General features: G+C 48.1%; 1 protein-coding gene across 2 annotated transcripts in view; it reads right to left on the minus strand.

The window, feature by feature from the left end:
- Window positions 1-5215: 5215 nt before the first annotated feature.
- The window catches only part of LOC138808308 (guanine nucleotide-binding protein subunit beta-like protein 1), a 62430-nt gene continuing 52391 nt past the window's right edge, over window positions 5216-15254 (minus strand). For both annotated transcript variants that reach the window (XM_069994348.1, XM_069994350.1), the window contains one exon: window positions 5216-6052. In XM_069994348.1, coding sequence (XP_069850449.1) covers window positions 5741-6052 — 312 coding nt within the window. In that variant the 3' untranslated portion in view covers window positions 5216-5740. The remainder of the gene's footprint in view (window positions 6053-15254) is intronic.

The following is a 15254-nucleotide window of genomic DNA, read 5'->3' on the forward strand; positions in this document are numbered from 1 at the left end:
TGCTGAGTGGGTTTGGTGGACCACTCAGAGTTGCTGTGGAATAAGTTTTGTCCACGGAGGCACTCATCAAGGTGGGTGTTTCTCAGTTCTGGTGGCAGGGTCCTTTCTGGAGGTGACATCTGGTGTTTTACCACATGGACACTCTTTGTGTGTGTGTGTGAGTCTTGGGGCTTGAACTCAGGCCTGTCCCTGAGCTTTTCAGTTAAGGCTAGCACTCTACCACTTTGAGCCACAGCTCCACTTCGGGTTTTTTGATGGTTAATTGGAGAGAAGAGTTTCATGGACTTTCCTTCCGCAGGTTGGCTTTGAACCATGATCCTCAGATCTCATCCTCCTGAGTAGCTAGGATTACAGGTGAGAGCCATCAGCGCAGGGCCATAGATGGACACGCTTAAGATGCCAAGCTTCTGGCTGCATGTACGGGGCCGTTCTGGTCTGATGTTCCTGGGTCAGGGGTGCCCTGCGGGCTGGACGGTTCTGGGGGACTTTACAGGCATTTTAGCTGCAACTGAATCTCACCCTAGGTCACCACCAACACTACTAAATGGAACACTGCAAGGTCACCTCAACTGGCCATGAAGGCCCACTACTATGTGGAATGGGGGGATAACAGGACATGGGACAATGCCTGAGTAACCCCTCTAGGCTTCAGTTCTGCTGCATAGCTGCAGCATTTGGATTGGGATAGGCAAGGAACTTAGCCCCTCTTCTACTCTGACCAAAGCCCTGGGAGGCAACAAGCAGCGAATAGCCACATCCTTCCTGCCTCCTGAATCAGGAAACACTTCCAATGAGAACATAATGGAAGGTGGGGTGTGGTGGTGGATGCCTGCAATCTCAGTACTCAAGAGGCTGAAGCAGGAGGATCTTGAGGTCCAGGCCAGTCTGGACTACAGAAAACAGACAACAACATAACACAACACAAATCAGAAAGAACATGCTGGCAGAATATAAGGAACAGAGTCACTATTGAAGAAGAAATGTTCATCACCATTTCTGACACAGATTTCCTATGGCTGTGAGTTACTTACCTCACTACAGAAAAGAATGTTATAAGCCGGGCACTGATAGCTCACAATAGTAATCCTAGCTATTCAGGAGGCTGAGCTCTATGGATTGTGGTTCAAATCTAGCCTGGGCAGAAAAGTAGGTGAAAGTTATCTCTAATAAACTACGTAGAAAAAGCCAGAAGTGGTGCTGTGGCTCAAGTGGTAGAGCACTAGATGGCCTTGAGCACAAAGAGGCTCAGGCACAGTAACCAGGACCTGAGTTCAAGACCCACAACCAAAAAAAAAAAAAAAAGAACAGAAAAGGAAAAAAAGAAAATGTATGTAACGGATGGATATGTGGAGGTAGATGAATGAAATGTATCCCTCTCAGTTGATGGGACTGGACTCACTGAAAAATGTCTTGCTGGGGCTAGGGATCCCATGCCTTCCTTCTAGAGCCACCATCCCCCAGCCTGGCCCCAGGAATGCTGCACACAGACCCTTGAGTGCTGTCTCTGGGCCACACTTCCTTTCTGCTCAGCACCTTGATTACAGCTCTGGGCCTCACTCCTGCCACCTGAGAGGAAGCAGACGTTTGCTTGGAAGACATCATACTGATGTCCACAGTATGACAGTCTCAGTTTGGCCACTGCATATGGTGCGATATTAAAGTAACTTCTGGTCGGGCACTGGTAGCTCATACCTATAATCCTAGCTATTCAGGAGGCTGAGATATAAGAATTGCAGTTCGAAGTTAGCAGAGGCAACCAAATCTGAGAGACTCTTAACTCCAGTTAGCCAGCAAAAAGTCAGAAGTAAAAGCTTGGCACCAGTGGCTCACGCCTACAATCTAGCTACTCAGGAGACTGAGAGCTGAGAATTGCAGTTCAAAGCCAACCGGGGCAGAAAAGCCTGTGAGACTCTTATCTCTAATTAATCTCTCTCCCCCCCCTCTTTCTCACACACACACACACACAAGCCAAAAGTAGAGCTGTGGCTCAAGTGGTAGAGTGCTAGCCTTGAGCAAAAGAAGCTGAAGGATAGCATCCTTCAAGCCCTTGACCAACACACACACACACACACACACACACACACACCAAAAACAAAACCTCCCAACCCCCCCTACAAAACCCAAGCTGCATCTCCCATCAAAAGATCCTGGCTGGCTGGGCACCAGTGGCTCATGCCTGTAATCCTAGCTACTAAGGAGGCTGAGATCTGAGGATCACGGTTCAATACCAGCCCAGGCAGGAAAGCCTGTGAGACTCTTAGCTCCAATTAACCACCAGAAAACTGGAAGTGGTGCTGTAGCTCAAGTGGTAGAATGCTCCCCTTGAGCTGAAGAGCCTAGGGACAGGGCCCAGGCCCAGAGTTTAAGCCCACTGCCAAAAAAGAAAAAGAAAAAAGAAAAAGATCCTGGCTACCCCAGGTCAGGTCTGGATATGCATCAGACCAGACCCTGGGACTCTAGTGTTCTACCAGAGTTGGCTCAGCTGCTGTTTGAAAGAGCTCAGATAAGTGACCAGGCTACCAGCTTTCCACATAATATTGGTAATGTCTCAGGGGCCATGAATTTGGCTGGGGACCAACCCCCCTTATCCACCTCAGGGTTCATGGCTCATACGAACTGAGGAGCAAGGGCTGCTTCAGACACACAGATCTTAAGGGCTGTTGATGCCTGACTATCTGCATGTGGAATTCAAGACACACCTAACAGCATTGAGCCACTTGGACCTGGGCTCCATGTTGGCCATCTATGCTCTTATACCTAGGAAGTAAGGTGGGAGATGGGTGCTGCTAAGTGTCAAAGCATCGCCCTAGCACAGGTGAGACCTGAGCTTTACCCCAGCATTATCAAAAATGGGGAGAAGGTACCTGATGCAGACTGCACCCCTACCTATACCCCCTTTCCACTGCCTCATATTCTCCAGATAAGACACGGTAGCTCATGTTCCACAGTGACAGGATAGCATTTGGGACAGGGCGGGGTCCTAGGAGGATGGCAGTGTGTGCTGCTGGCATAGTAGCAGGAGGTCTTTTCTCAAAGGAACTGATCCCCCCACCCTCCCAACACTTTGCTGGAGGGTGTGAGCTGGTAGCTGAGGGGCCACACCTGTTTTGGTGAGCCAGGCTGACTTCTACTTACCAGATCCCCAAAGCACCTGCTTCTGCAGACCAATTCAACTTAGATCCATGGCCCATTCACTCCATTTCTAGAGACTCCTGACTGCCAGCTCTGCCATAGGTCTTTGCCACTCAGACTCTTCTGTCTAGACTATGAATCCACGCTTGCTGTGGGGCCCACTCTAGCTTTGTCTTTGGCAATTAAGTGCCACCTCCTTGACCCCTGCTGTGCTAGGCCAGTGATCTCCATTGCACTTATTTGCCAGTATCAAGGCTTGCATTCAGCAGCCTCATACTTGCTTGGCTTGCTTACTAACAATTGGTGCTCTACTATTTGAGCCATGCCTTCAGCCCTACTTTTTGCTAGAGAACTGGAGATAGAGTCTTGTGGACTTTTCTGGTTGGGTTGGGTTGTCTTTGAACTGTGGTCCTTCAGGTCTCAGCCTCCTGAGATGCTAGGATTACAGGGGTGAGCCACTGGTGCCTGGCAGCTCACTGCCTTCACTGACCACCGGCTGGGGACAAGTTTCCATGGTAACTTTGTCTTGTGTGTGTAACTTTGCATGTATGTGTGTATGCATGTGCTAAGATTGGAATCCTGAGTTTTATATCTGCAAGACAAGCACTCTATCCCTAAGCTAGATCTCCAGCCTCTCCCCCCATAACTTCTGATGGTCAGAGAATAACCACCAAGCCTTCTTTGAGAAGGCTGGGCTCATCCAGCATCTCCACCGTCAGTATGGGGGATGCGCAAACCTCACATAACAAATTCCTCCCAAGATTCTGTCCCCCAGCTGCAGGGTCCCTCCATCTTCTGGATATCAAGGCAGGCAGACAAGGCAACAACATGAGTATGTCCTGGTCCTGGGACTTAAACTCAGGGCCTGAGGGCTGTCTCTGAGCTTTTTTGCTCAAAGCTAGAAACTATCACTGAAGGCACAATTAAGAGTCTCATGGATTTTCCTGCATGGGCTGGCTTTGAACCATGATCCTCAAATGTCAGCCTCCTGAATAGCTAGGATTACACGTTACCAGCCTACCAGCACCCAGCTGGAGTATGTTTAAGACAACTTGCCACCAACCCTGCTGTCAGCTCTTTCTAGCTCTGGAGCTCCAGCACTGAGCCCACATCCCCAGCACTGTGGTTGCCTCAATTAATAACCTGACTTGTTTCACACTCCAACCACCTGGTCCCCATACCTTTCATTCCATCCCACACATGCTCCCCAGATTTCTGTTGATTTAAGCTGGAGACATCAGGCGGTCTGCTGCTAACTCTCTGCATGGATACCCCAACTCTGCATGCTGGCTGTGACATCTAGCTAGAGACACGGTGTGTGGGTGGAGGGGGGGGAGGGAGGGGGGAGGAACGTGAGGTCAACAGCATCTTAGAGGGCAGCACCACCCCCTCCTCAGGGCAGGGGCTCCAGTTCTTCAAGCAAAGGAGGCTCTTCTGGTCATCATGGAAGAATAGGGGTCTCGAAAGGGATTTCCCTTTCTAGGGATCTGTCCATAGGCTGCACCCCTACTTCTAGGGTCCCACTCCTCCCCTCTCACTACCCACTTGTCAGGATCTTAGCCAGCCACCAGGGGCAGAAGGCAGTTCGGGGAGTTGTCCCTAGTTTTCATGGCATTGGTACTTGGTGCTTGCACACAGCTCTGCTTGTGCCCCTGGTCATCAGAGGGCCCATGTCCCCCTTGCCAGGCACACCGGAGACAGCTCCAACCCCTTTCAGCTTGCCCTGTCTGGAACAGGCACCTCCTTTTGGTCTCTCTCTGTACACCACAGGCTCCCACGGTCCTACCTACTTCTTGGTCCTCTTTCTGCCTTGATCTCTAGGGAGTTCACTAACATCCTTTTCTTAATCGTAGCCTCGGTCCTAGGTATTAGGAGCTCCTGACCATTTTTGCCAGGGAGACTTTGGCAGAGGCCATGATTGGAGTCTACAGCCTGTAGAGGCCCAGCCCTGGACTCCTAAACTCAGGCTTACTCACTCCACAGCAAGACCAAGGAAGGCTCCATTCAGGGGTCATCCAAGGACTCTGACCCTAATGCAGGGGCCCTGGGGATGTCTCCTCAGAGAGTTCACACCTTGAACCTACAGGTTTGCAGTAGAAGTTTATTGTAAGATACCTTCCAGTTGGCAATGGTGCCAGGCCCAAGCTATGCCTCTTTCCAAGCCACAGGTACCAGGTGTGTGGCTTAGGCATCAAGTTCACGATCATATGCATGACACAGATCATAAAGAGGGAAGCTCATGAAGAAAGGTTGAATCCCACAGACCTGGGGTCATATCCAGCTTCCCTCAGGGATTTCTTTCTTTCTTTCTTTTTTTTTTTTTTTGGGTCCGGTTGTGGGGCCTGAATTCTGGGCCTGGGCACTATCCCTCAGCTCTTCAGCTCAAGGCTAGTGCTCTACCATTTGAGCCACAGCACCACTTCCAGCCTTTTCTGCTTATGTGGTACTGAGGAATCAAACCCAGGGCCTCAGGCATGTAAGGCAAGCGCTCTACCACTGAGCCACCTTCCCAGCCCCAACAAACAACCTTTGATCCTTAGATCTCAGCATCACTAGCATCCAGCTATCACATGGTGCCCAGCTGAGAGTCAGTTTCCACAGGACAGGGTCAGGCTGCAGTGAAATGCCTGCCTCCCACCTCTGACTCTCCCAAGAAGGGTGTGGCTGAGTCACGTGGTCGGTACAGGGACCAGACACTGATACGCTGGTCCTTGGACCCTGCAGCCAGCAAGCCATTGGCAGCAAAGGCTACACAATGGACAGAAGCGCTGTGGAAGCCCAGCACGGCCAGCGGTTTCATTGTCTTCCAGTGAAACACTCGGACACGATGGTCCCAGCCTGCTGTGGCCAGCAGCTTGTGGTCTGGCCGAATTGTGACCTCAGCGATCCCCGGATTAGTGAGTTCGTGAGTGCTGCACACCTGTAAGACACAGGGAAGTAGGGAGAAGCATTAATGAGGGTACTACTAGACCCGGGGATGGGATACTCAGCCATGGCTAGTTCCCATCCCTCCCTGCCCTGCCCAGGAAAGTGACAGACTCTGGGATGACAAGTTGGCCTTCTCATCTGTGATGCAGGACTTCAGCCCTTCCCCGCAGGGCTGCTGCCCTGGGCCAGCCCTTATCAGTAAGTAGCTCTCTGAACAGTAGATTTGGAGGCCCAGCCCATGGGGGAGAGCTTGGGGCTGGGGCTTGAGGCCGTGAGCATGGGGAACATGTTGCATCCAGCATCTGGACAGAGGTGATATTTCTAGCCTGAGGATGACATACAGCGCCTTGGCCAGCACCCCAAAGCTTGAGAAGAACGAGAAATGCAAACTCTGTAGAGGTAAGTGGAACCCTGAAAAATGTAATGGGAAGCCCCAGGGTGTGGACAGGGTGCTTTGGTTTCAATATGTCCCTTGCAAATTCATCTACCAATGGTATCTGGGTGTTGGGGCCTCTGGAAGGCAACTAGGGCAGAGAATGGGGTCTCTATGACAGCATTGAGTGGCTTCCTAAAAGAGAGACTGAGCTTGCCTGCTTGCCCCATTTTGTCAGGAAATGAGCTTGTCCTTCAGCAGTAGGAAGGCCCTTGTCACATGCCAGCACCATGCTCCTGGATTTCCAGCCTCCAGAACTGTGAGCTAAATAAACCTCTATTCTTCATAAAATACTCAGTTGCAGACATTTTGTTATAGCAACAAAATGGAGTATGATAACAATAGAGGTGGCAGGAAGACCTAGTGCCTAGCCTGGTTCTAAGAAAGGAGCAGACACTGGACACTGGACAAGATACGGACTCACACAGGCATGTTCTGTCTGATGGAGCATTCTGGGAGCTGGCCTCTCTCTGGGGACCACTCCGTGCTGGAGGAACAGAAAGCCTTCTGCCTGGGATGCCCCACTCATCCCTCCAAGAGTCAGGGCTTCCTTCCTGGTCACAGGATGCGATGGTCTAAATATGTTTAAGTGCTCCCTTCTAGAGGTTTATGTGTCAGGAGCTTGGTCCACAGTGTGGCAATGATAATATGGAACCTTTAGAAGTAGGGATCTAACCTTCAAGGTCTAACCTACAGCCACACTGGCTTCCTATCTGGTGATGTAATTTATTCCTCTACATATATTCCTGTCATGATGTGATATCATCCATCACTATGCCCTCACCAGAGGCCAAATAAATGTGACTTTTCATTCTTCTCAAATTTTGATATAAGGAAGTTTTTGCTATAGGTATTTTGCTATAGGAATGAAAAGCTGACAATACATAGCATTCTCAGTTATGTGGAATTGGCCTGTTTGTTGTGGGGCAATAGCTACTACTCACTCCATCAATGGCATCTTGCATCATGATGATGTCTAAGCACAGGCATTTTCTTCACCGGTGTATAGCCTGACCCAAACACCACAAGCAATTTCTATTGCTCCTACTTTTTTCTAAATGCCTCCTCAGTTGAAAATTACTCATTCTACAGAGATAACACATGGAAAAAGAAGGAAAGAAAGGGGGAAAATGAAAGGCAACCCAGAAGCCAGTGGAAAGGGTCACTTGGCAATTTAGCTATAAATCAACAAAACAAAGCTTAATAAATTATCTCTACAAAGTATCTCTACAAAACCAGAATCCAGAGCAGCAAAACTCTAAGGAGATTCGACCTGGCAGAACTCAGGAAAGATCTAGAAGAAATTATTTGAAATGAAAGGAAGAGCAGAAGACTCAGAATAAAACAGGAAGGGATGTAGAGGGCAGGAAGAATGAAATGAGCAAAATGAGAGGAAAACTAAGAGTCAAAAATGGACAGGATAGTGCCCAAGCCCAGAGTTCAAGCCCCACGACCACCACCACCAACAACAACAACAAAAGGACAGGATATGGTGGTACACATTTGTAATCCTAGCTACTCAGAAGGCTGAGATCTGAGGATCATGGTTTGAAGCCAGGCCAGGCAGGAAAGCCTGTGAGAATCTTATCTCCAGTTAAAGAACAGACAAAGCTGCGGCTCAAGTGGTAGAGTGCTAGGCTTGAGCAAAAGCTGCTCAGGGATAGCAACCAGGCCTAGAGTTCAAGGCTTAGGACTGGAGACAAAAGGGCAGGAGAGAAATGAGAGAAGTAGCATGTTGTTGAAATTGAAGTCTTCTAATTTAAGTCCAAAGAAAGGCTATAGAATGGTCAATATTAAGATATGCTCTAGCTGGGTGCCAGTGGCTCATGCCTGTGATCCTAGCTACTCAGGAGGCTAAGATCTGAGGATCAAGGTTCAAAGCCAGCCTGGGCAGGAAAGTTCGTGAGCCTCTTATCTCCAATTAACTACCAGAAAACCAGAAGTGGTGCTGTGGCTTAAATGGTAGAGCACTTGCTTTGAGCTGAAGATCTCAGAGACAGTGCCCAGGCCCAGAGTTCAAGCCCCCCGACCCACTAAAAAAAAAAAAAGATATGCTCTAGTAGAATTATTAGACTTCTGACCAACAAAGTCCTTTTGTTAGCAAGGTTAAAAAAAAAAGGCTGTACTGATAATGAGGGTAAAGTGTTGGCTGTCCTCGGAACGTTCTAGAGTCATATCTGTGCCAGGGACCATGGAGTGATGCTCACAGAGGCTGAAAAGGAAAGTCCAAGGACTTTATATCTAGCCAAACTGTCACTCAATTGTACAAACAATGGACAGACATTTTTGAACATGTAAGAACTCAAAAAATATTGCTCCCTTAAGTTTTTCTGGAAGAACAAGAAGATTAACTCCAGTCTTGGAAGAGAGAACCAGAGAACTCTAGCAAATGGTCTGGCAGACAGCTCTGAATCTACTTACCTGCAGGATTAGGTCAAAAACATATGGGGATTATGGGTATAGAGCTGGTTATGCAACCAACAGAATATGGGAGGGGAATGAGAAAGAAGGGATGTTGGTTAAGTTCAACTGATTTGCTCATTTGTCATTTGGGGCCAAAGATGCAACAGCCAATCTTACATTTGAGAGATAATCTGACACCACCATAAATATTTCCCTCTCTTCTCCCTCCAGACACAAGGTTGCCTTAATTTCTTAGCATTTGTTCTTCATAATATGAAGCAATATGAATAACATGAAGTAAAAATATAAATGTACTCAATAGCTTTCTGATTGGATTCCAAAATTAAATCCATTTCTGTGCTATGTATAACAAACGTCTCCACAGGATGGACTGGGGGATGAATCAGGAGAATGTAAACAGGCACAGGAAAAATGGTATTCTAGATCTATAATAACTACACTGAACACAAATGGACTAAATGCTATAATTAAAAGATAGTGATACTAGCTCCTTAGGAGGCCGAGATCTGAGGACTGCAGTTTAAAGCGAGCCTGGGCAGATTTTGTGAGACTCTTATCTCCAATTAATTCATAAAAATCTGGAAATGCAGCTGTTGCTCAAGTGACAGAGCTCTAGCCTTGAGTGAAAAAGGTTAGTGATAGTGCCTAGGCTGAGTTCAAGCCCCAGGATTAGTACAAAAAAGAAGGAGAAGGAAGAGGAGGAGGAGGAGGAAGAAGGAAGGAAAAGGAAGAAGGGAGAAGGGAGGAGAAGAAGAAGAAGAAGAAGAAGAAGAAGAAGAAGAGGAGGAGGAGGAGGAGGAGGAGGAGGAGGAGGAGGAGGGAAAAGAGGTAGTGATGAAAAAGTAAAACACAAGTATATGTCATCCATAAAGGATGCTTTTCAAATCTATCTATCTATCTATCTATCTATCTATCTATCTATCTATCTATCTATCTATCTACCTATCTATCTATGGAGAGACTTAAATAGGACTAAAGTAGAAACCTGGAAAAAGACAAACCTAAGGAAGTTGAGGCTGCTATTCTATACCAGCTGATTTCAGGACATTCAGTAGTAGAGTGTTTGCCTTACATGCACAAGGCCCTGGTTTTAAGCCCCAGCATTGCAAAAATAATAAAATAAACCTAAGAACATTTCACGATAAAAATGGTCATTTTCATTAGCATGTAGTTAACATTTGAACTTTAAAGATCATGGAACAAAATTGGCAGAACTGAAGGGAGAAATAGGCACGACAGGCTGGCAATCTAAGGCTTTCCATTGGGAACAGAGAGGAAACCAGACAAAGGTAATCCATAAGGAAGAATGAAGACTTGAACTATAGACCACGTGGAGTGACCTAAGTTAGTCTTGCTGACAGAAGACTCCACCCCACAACTGCACAACACTTGTCCTAGCCAAGCACATATGGTCTGTTCCCAAGATACATCACGTGCTGAGCCTAAAGCAGCCTCTAGAAGTTCCTACACAAATACTATACAGAGTATAGTCACTGACAACAAAATTAAAGAAGATTAAAGATACCTGCAAAATCAACAAAGATTTGAAAATTAATCTACTTCTAACAAATGTATGGATCAAAGAGGAAATCACCCAGGAGAAAATATTTGGAACAGAACTAAAAGAAACAGTACCTCTTCCCACATGGATGATGACTAGACTGGAAATTGACTTCTTAATGGTCCTGCATAAGGCAGACCCCTAAAATTCAGGCTCCGTGGCTCCGTCTCCAGAGCATGAACACCACCAGTACCCACTCACACATGCCCAGCACTAGACACCAAGAGGTTGCCCCAAAGGACCCTAAAGGGCAGCCTTGGCTTAGAGGAAAAAGGCTGGAGATGTACAGATCCAGCCAGGAGAGTAAGACCCAGCCCAAGAAGAGACAGGTCTCCATCTAAAGGGCCAGGAAGGCTTAAAAACCCCAAAAGCTACAGAAGGAAATGTAACTGAAGGAAACAGCCTGAGCATAGGAATAGTTGAAAACATCAACAGGAACAAAGGGATGCCAAAAGACAATTAACAAAGAGATTATCATTTTATAAATGCTTGTTCCTAAGCTGTTTTTCAAATGCATAAAGCAAAATGGGGGCCAGTCCTAGGGGCAAGGTAAGGAGAAGGCCAGCACCAACCATATCATTGCTCCTTCAGAGACCATGGCCAGTAACAATGACAGAGTGGGGTTGCAATCCAGTGGAGATACATGACCCAGCGACCCACTTACATGTGCAGCTGTGCCTCAGTCTCCACTAGAAAGAGGTGCACATGTGGAATACTTAGGCAAATTGGCGGAGCCCTCCGCATTGCAAAGAACTGATATCATTCAAACCTTGTTCTCTAACCACCAAGTAATTAAGTTAGAATTTGAAAACTAAAAGATAATGGGTGGGTGGGTAACACTTGAAACATTTGGAACCATAAACTCTAATCAGCTCACTGGCCAGAAAACAAATAAAAACAAGGTCCATCCAGAGGGAGGGATGAAGACGATGACACAGAGAACTAGAGAGAACTAGCGAGAACATCGGAACTAGCTAGAATGTCACTCAGTGGGAACACACAGGCAAACAAAGGCTGTGAACTGACAGCTTGCTCACCCAACTAAGTGAACAGAGTGACAGAGTGAACCCAGAGAACACAGGAGAAAAGAAGAGAAAGACCAAAAGATGAGGACTGGAGGCATGGCTCAATTGGTAGAGTACCTGCCAAGCAAACCCGAGGCCCTGAATTCCAACCCCAGTTTGGGGGGAAAACACACACAAAAATAACAAAAATGAACAATAAATTAGAAAAATGCAGACTTTGAGGATCAACAAGGATTATGACTAATCAAGAATAGAAAGGAAGCCAGGCAGCGGTGGGTTGCACCTGTAATCCCAGCTATTTAGGAGGCTGAGATCTGAGGATCTCCATTTGATGCCAGCCTGGGTAGAAAAGCCTGTGAAACTCTTATCTTGAATAAACTACCCCCAAAAAAGTCAAAAGTGGAGCTGTTTTCAAGTGATAGAGCTCTAACTTCAAGCAAAAAAAGCTCAAAGACAGTGTCTAGGCCCTTAATTTAAGCCCCAAGACCGAGGGGGGGAGAGAAAGGGGAGAACCATAACAGTACTGTAGTATGGCAGAAATGAACAGCCATGGACAACTACAACCTGGTCCTCAGGAAAATACCTTGTAAATTTTTATGTCTACAGTCAGATTCCTAGAAAAACACAACTCCCCACCCCCAAAGAAACCTAAGTAAGTCCACAAACAAAATTGGAACTTCTCCAGGGAACAAACACCCACAGTATAACAGTGTAGGCAAAGACTGACCCCATTGGATTTGGAGCTGACAGAACTCAGAGGTAGAGACTTGCCTAGCACTCAAGAAGCTCTAGGTCAGAGAAAGAGAGAGGGGGGGGGGAAGGAAGGAAGGAAGGAAGGAAGGAAGAGGGGGTGGGAAGGTGGCTCAGTGGTAGAGAGCTTGCCTTGCATGCATGAGGCCCTGGGTTTGATTCCTTAGCACCACATAAGCAAAAAGAAAAAAAAGCCGGAAGTGGCACTGTGGCTCAAGTGGTAGAGTGCTAGCCTTGAGCTGAAGAGCCGAGGGACAGCGCCCAGGCCCAGAGTTCAGGCACCACTACCGGATCCGAGAGAGAGAGAGAGAGAGAGAGAGAGAGAGAGAGAGAGAGAGAGAGAGAGAGAGAGAAGAGAGAGAGAGAGAGAGAGAGAGAGAGAGAGAGAGGGAGGGAGGGAGGGAGGGAGGGAGGGAAAGGAGGAAATGGCTCATAATTCTAGCCACGTGGGAAGCAACCAGGGGAGGACCATGGTTTGAGGTTGTTCTAGGCAAGAAGTTAGAAAAGACTCTATGTCAATCAATAAGCTAAGCATGGTGGAGCATACTATAATTCTAGCCAGTCAGGAGATGGAGATAGGAGGATCAAGATGTAAGACTAGCCTGGGCAAAAATGCAAGATTGTATTGCAAAAACAGCTAAAGCAAAAATGACTGGGGGTGTAATTCAAGCTGTAGAGTGCTTGGCTAGCAAGTGTGAGGCCTTGAGTTCAAACCTAAACATTGTGAAATAAACCAAATACAACAATAGCCTGTCCAGACTCATACAGTAGTTAGGAAAGAAAGGCTAGTTCCCAGGCTCCTCCACATCAGCAGAACTAAGTAGAAGCAGGGAACAGTAGAAGCAGGGAACAGATGCTGGTCAGTCCACAACCCTGAACAACTCCAACCAAGCCCAGTAGAGTGAGAAGGCAACATGCTATGTGTTGGGATATCCTTGAACTTTTAGAGATGACTTCATTTCTCTAGGTTGTCCAGACTAGTCTTGAATTCCTGGATTCAAGTGATCCTCCTATCTCAGACTCAGATTCAAGAAGAAAACCTGTTATCAGTCTGAGGGATGCAATAAACACATTGAGCGCCCACGAGTGATCTAATCTTTTCCACAAGGAGTGGAAGAGAGGAATCATATCTGATAGCTCCTGTACATAACCTGTAGCCATGCAGCCTCCCTGCCTCCCCAGCCCAGCCCACAATGTCACTGCCCTGCTTGTATGTGACAGATCTAGGATTCAGCCAGAAAAACCAGAGTCTGGATTTCTGATTCTTCAAGTGCCTTTGCCACCTGTTTTGTATATTATGGCCAAGGCCCTGACTAGCCTGACATTCTGCCCTTCCCGCTGGTTCTCAGTGCCAGGCTCTAGCAACTCCTGACCCTGCCGACTCCTGGCCCTGCCTTTCTCCTGCTGCCCATAGAGGCCAGTACTGTGTGTCCTGTATGCCCTGTCCATCTTGCATTGCTCTTACATGGCAGAACTGTAGTTCTGGGATCTCTTATCTCTGAGATCCCTGCAATTAATTACATGTGAGCAGCAGAACGGGCTGTACCATGAGCAGTTGTCTACTCTAGCATCGTGAGCAGGCTGTAGGGCCCAGCTGCTGGGGCCTCCTCCTTCTCTGCTCCCCCCACAAGCTATCCATAACAGCATCCCCACTACTCAGTTGAAGGCCCGCACTAGAGCAAGGTCATAAGGCAGACACCACAGTGCCCGTGTGCATGCAATGCAGAACCACCTGCCTGAGGATACAAACTTGAACCCTCCTCATGATGCCCTGGGCGCAGCACGTGACTGGCCCGGGAGAACTGGCAGCAGGAACCAGGGTGGGAGGCTGACTTGACTTCAGTTTATCCTCATCTCTACTGGAGACTTTGTTGTTGTTGTTTTGTTTTTGGTCAATCATGGGGCTTGAACTCTGGGCCTGGGCGCTGTCCCTCAGCTCTTCAGCTCAAGGCTAGCGCTCTACCACTTGAGCCATAGCACCACTTCCGGCTTTTTTTTTCTGCTTATGTGGTGCTGAGGAATTGAACCGAGGGCCTTATGCATGCAAGGCAAGTGCTCTACCACTGAGCCACCTTCCCAGCCCCATCTCCTGGGAACTTTGCCCTGGCTCAGTGGTAGAAAGGTCACTGAGCACTGGGCCTAGCTCAGGGTCATTTCCTTGCTACTCCTTATTTATGAGACTTCCCCCTACCCCCCCACACACCCGCAGGGTGGCATTTCCTGAGAGGAGAAAGGTTTTTTGTGGGTTGGTTTTTTTTTTTTTGGGGGGGGTGTGGGGAGGTTGGTCATAGGCTTGAACTCAGGGCCTGAGCTTTTGCACTCAAGGTTAGCACTCTACCACTTTGAGCCACAGTTCCACTTCCAGTTTTTGGGTAATTAATGGGAGGTCAGAGTCTCACGGACTTTTCTGCCCAGGCTGGCTTTGAACTGTGATCCTCAGATCTCAGCCTCCTGAGCAGCTAGAATTACAGGTGTGAGCCAGCTCTCACCCAGCACCTGGTTGAGAGAGCTGTGTTTAAACCTATACCCTGCTGCTGAAGATCCAGAGCTCCAGCAAGTAAACACATCGACAGTCCTGGCTCTCAAACTCCCCAGAAAAAGAGGTGTAGACAGAGGCAGCGGTGCCTCTGCTGTCTCGTGGCCTCTAGTGCCTTCACCTGAGCGGCTGAGGCGCCAGATCCTGCTCAGGGGCATGGCTGAGCAGATTCACCACTGACCACTGTGGCTCCGCTGTCCTCAGGGACCACCATAGCCACTCCTGGAAACAAAAGCATGGAGGCAGAGGACCGGGTTCCCTAGAGGCAATGAAAGAGACCTGCCTGCAGTGTCTGGCTGCCCCTAGGCCCTGCGGTGGCCATTAAGTAGAGGCCGCTGTAGAGCCGGCCACACTGTGATCCAGATGGGACCGCAGATGGGAACACATCCAGGACACTGGCTAAATGCAGTAAGGAGAGAGCGTGGCAGGACCACTTCTGGCCCAGGGATGACTGGGGTAGGGGGA

This window comes from Dipodomys merriami, unplaced genomic scaffold (assembly GCF_024711535.1).
Source record: "Dipodomys merriami isolate MVZ:Mamm:240054 unplaced genomic scaffold, mDipMer1.0.p SCAF_45, whole genome shotgun sequence".
Classification (NCBI taxonomy): domain Eukaryota; kingdom Metazoa; phylum Chordata; class Mammalia; order Rodentia; family Heteromyidae; genus Dipodomys; species Dipodomys merriami.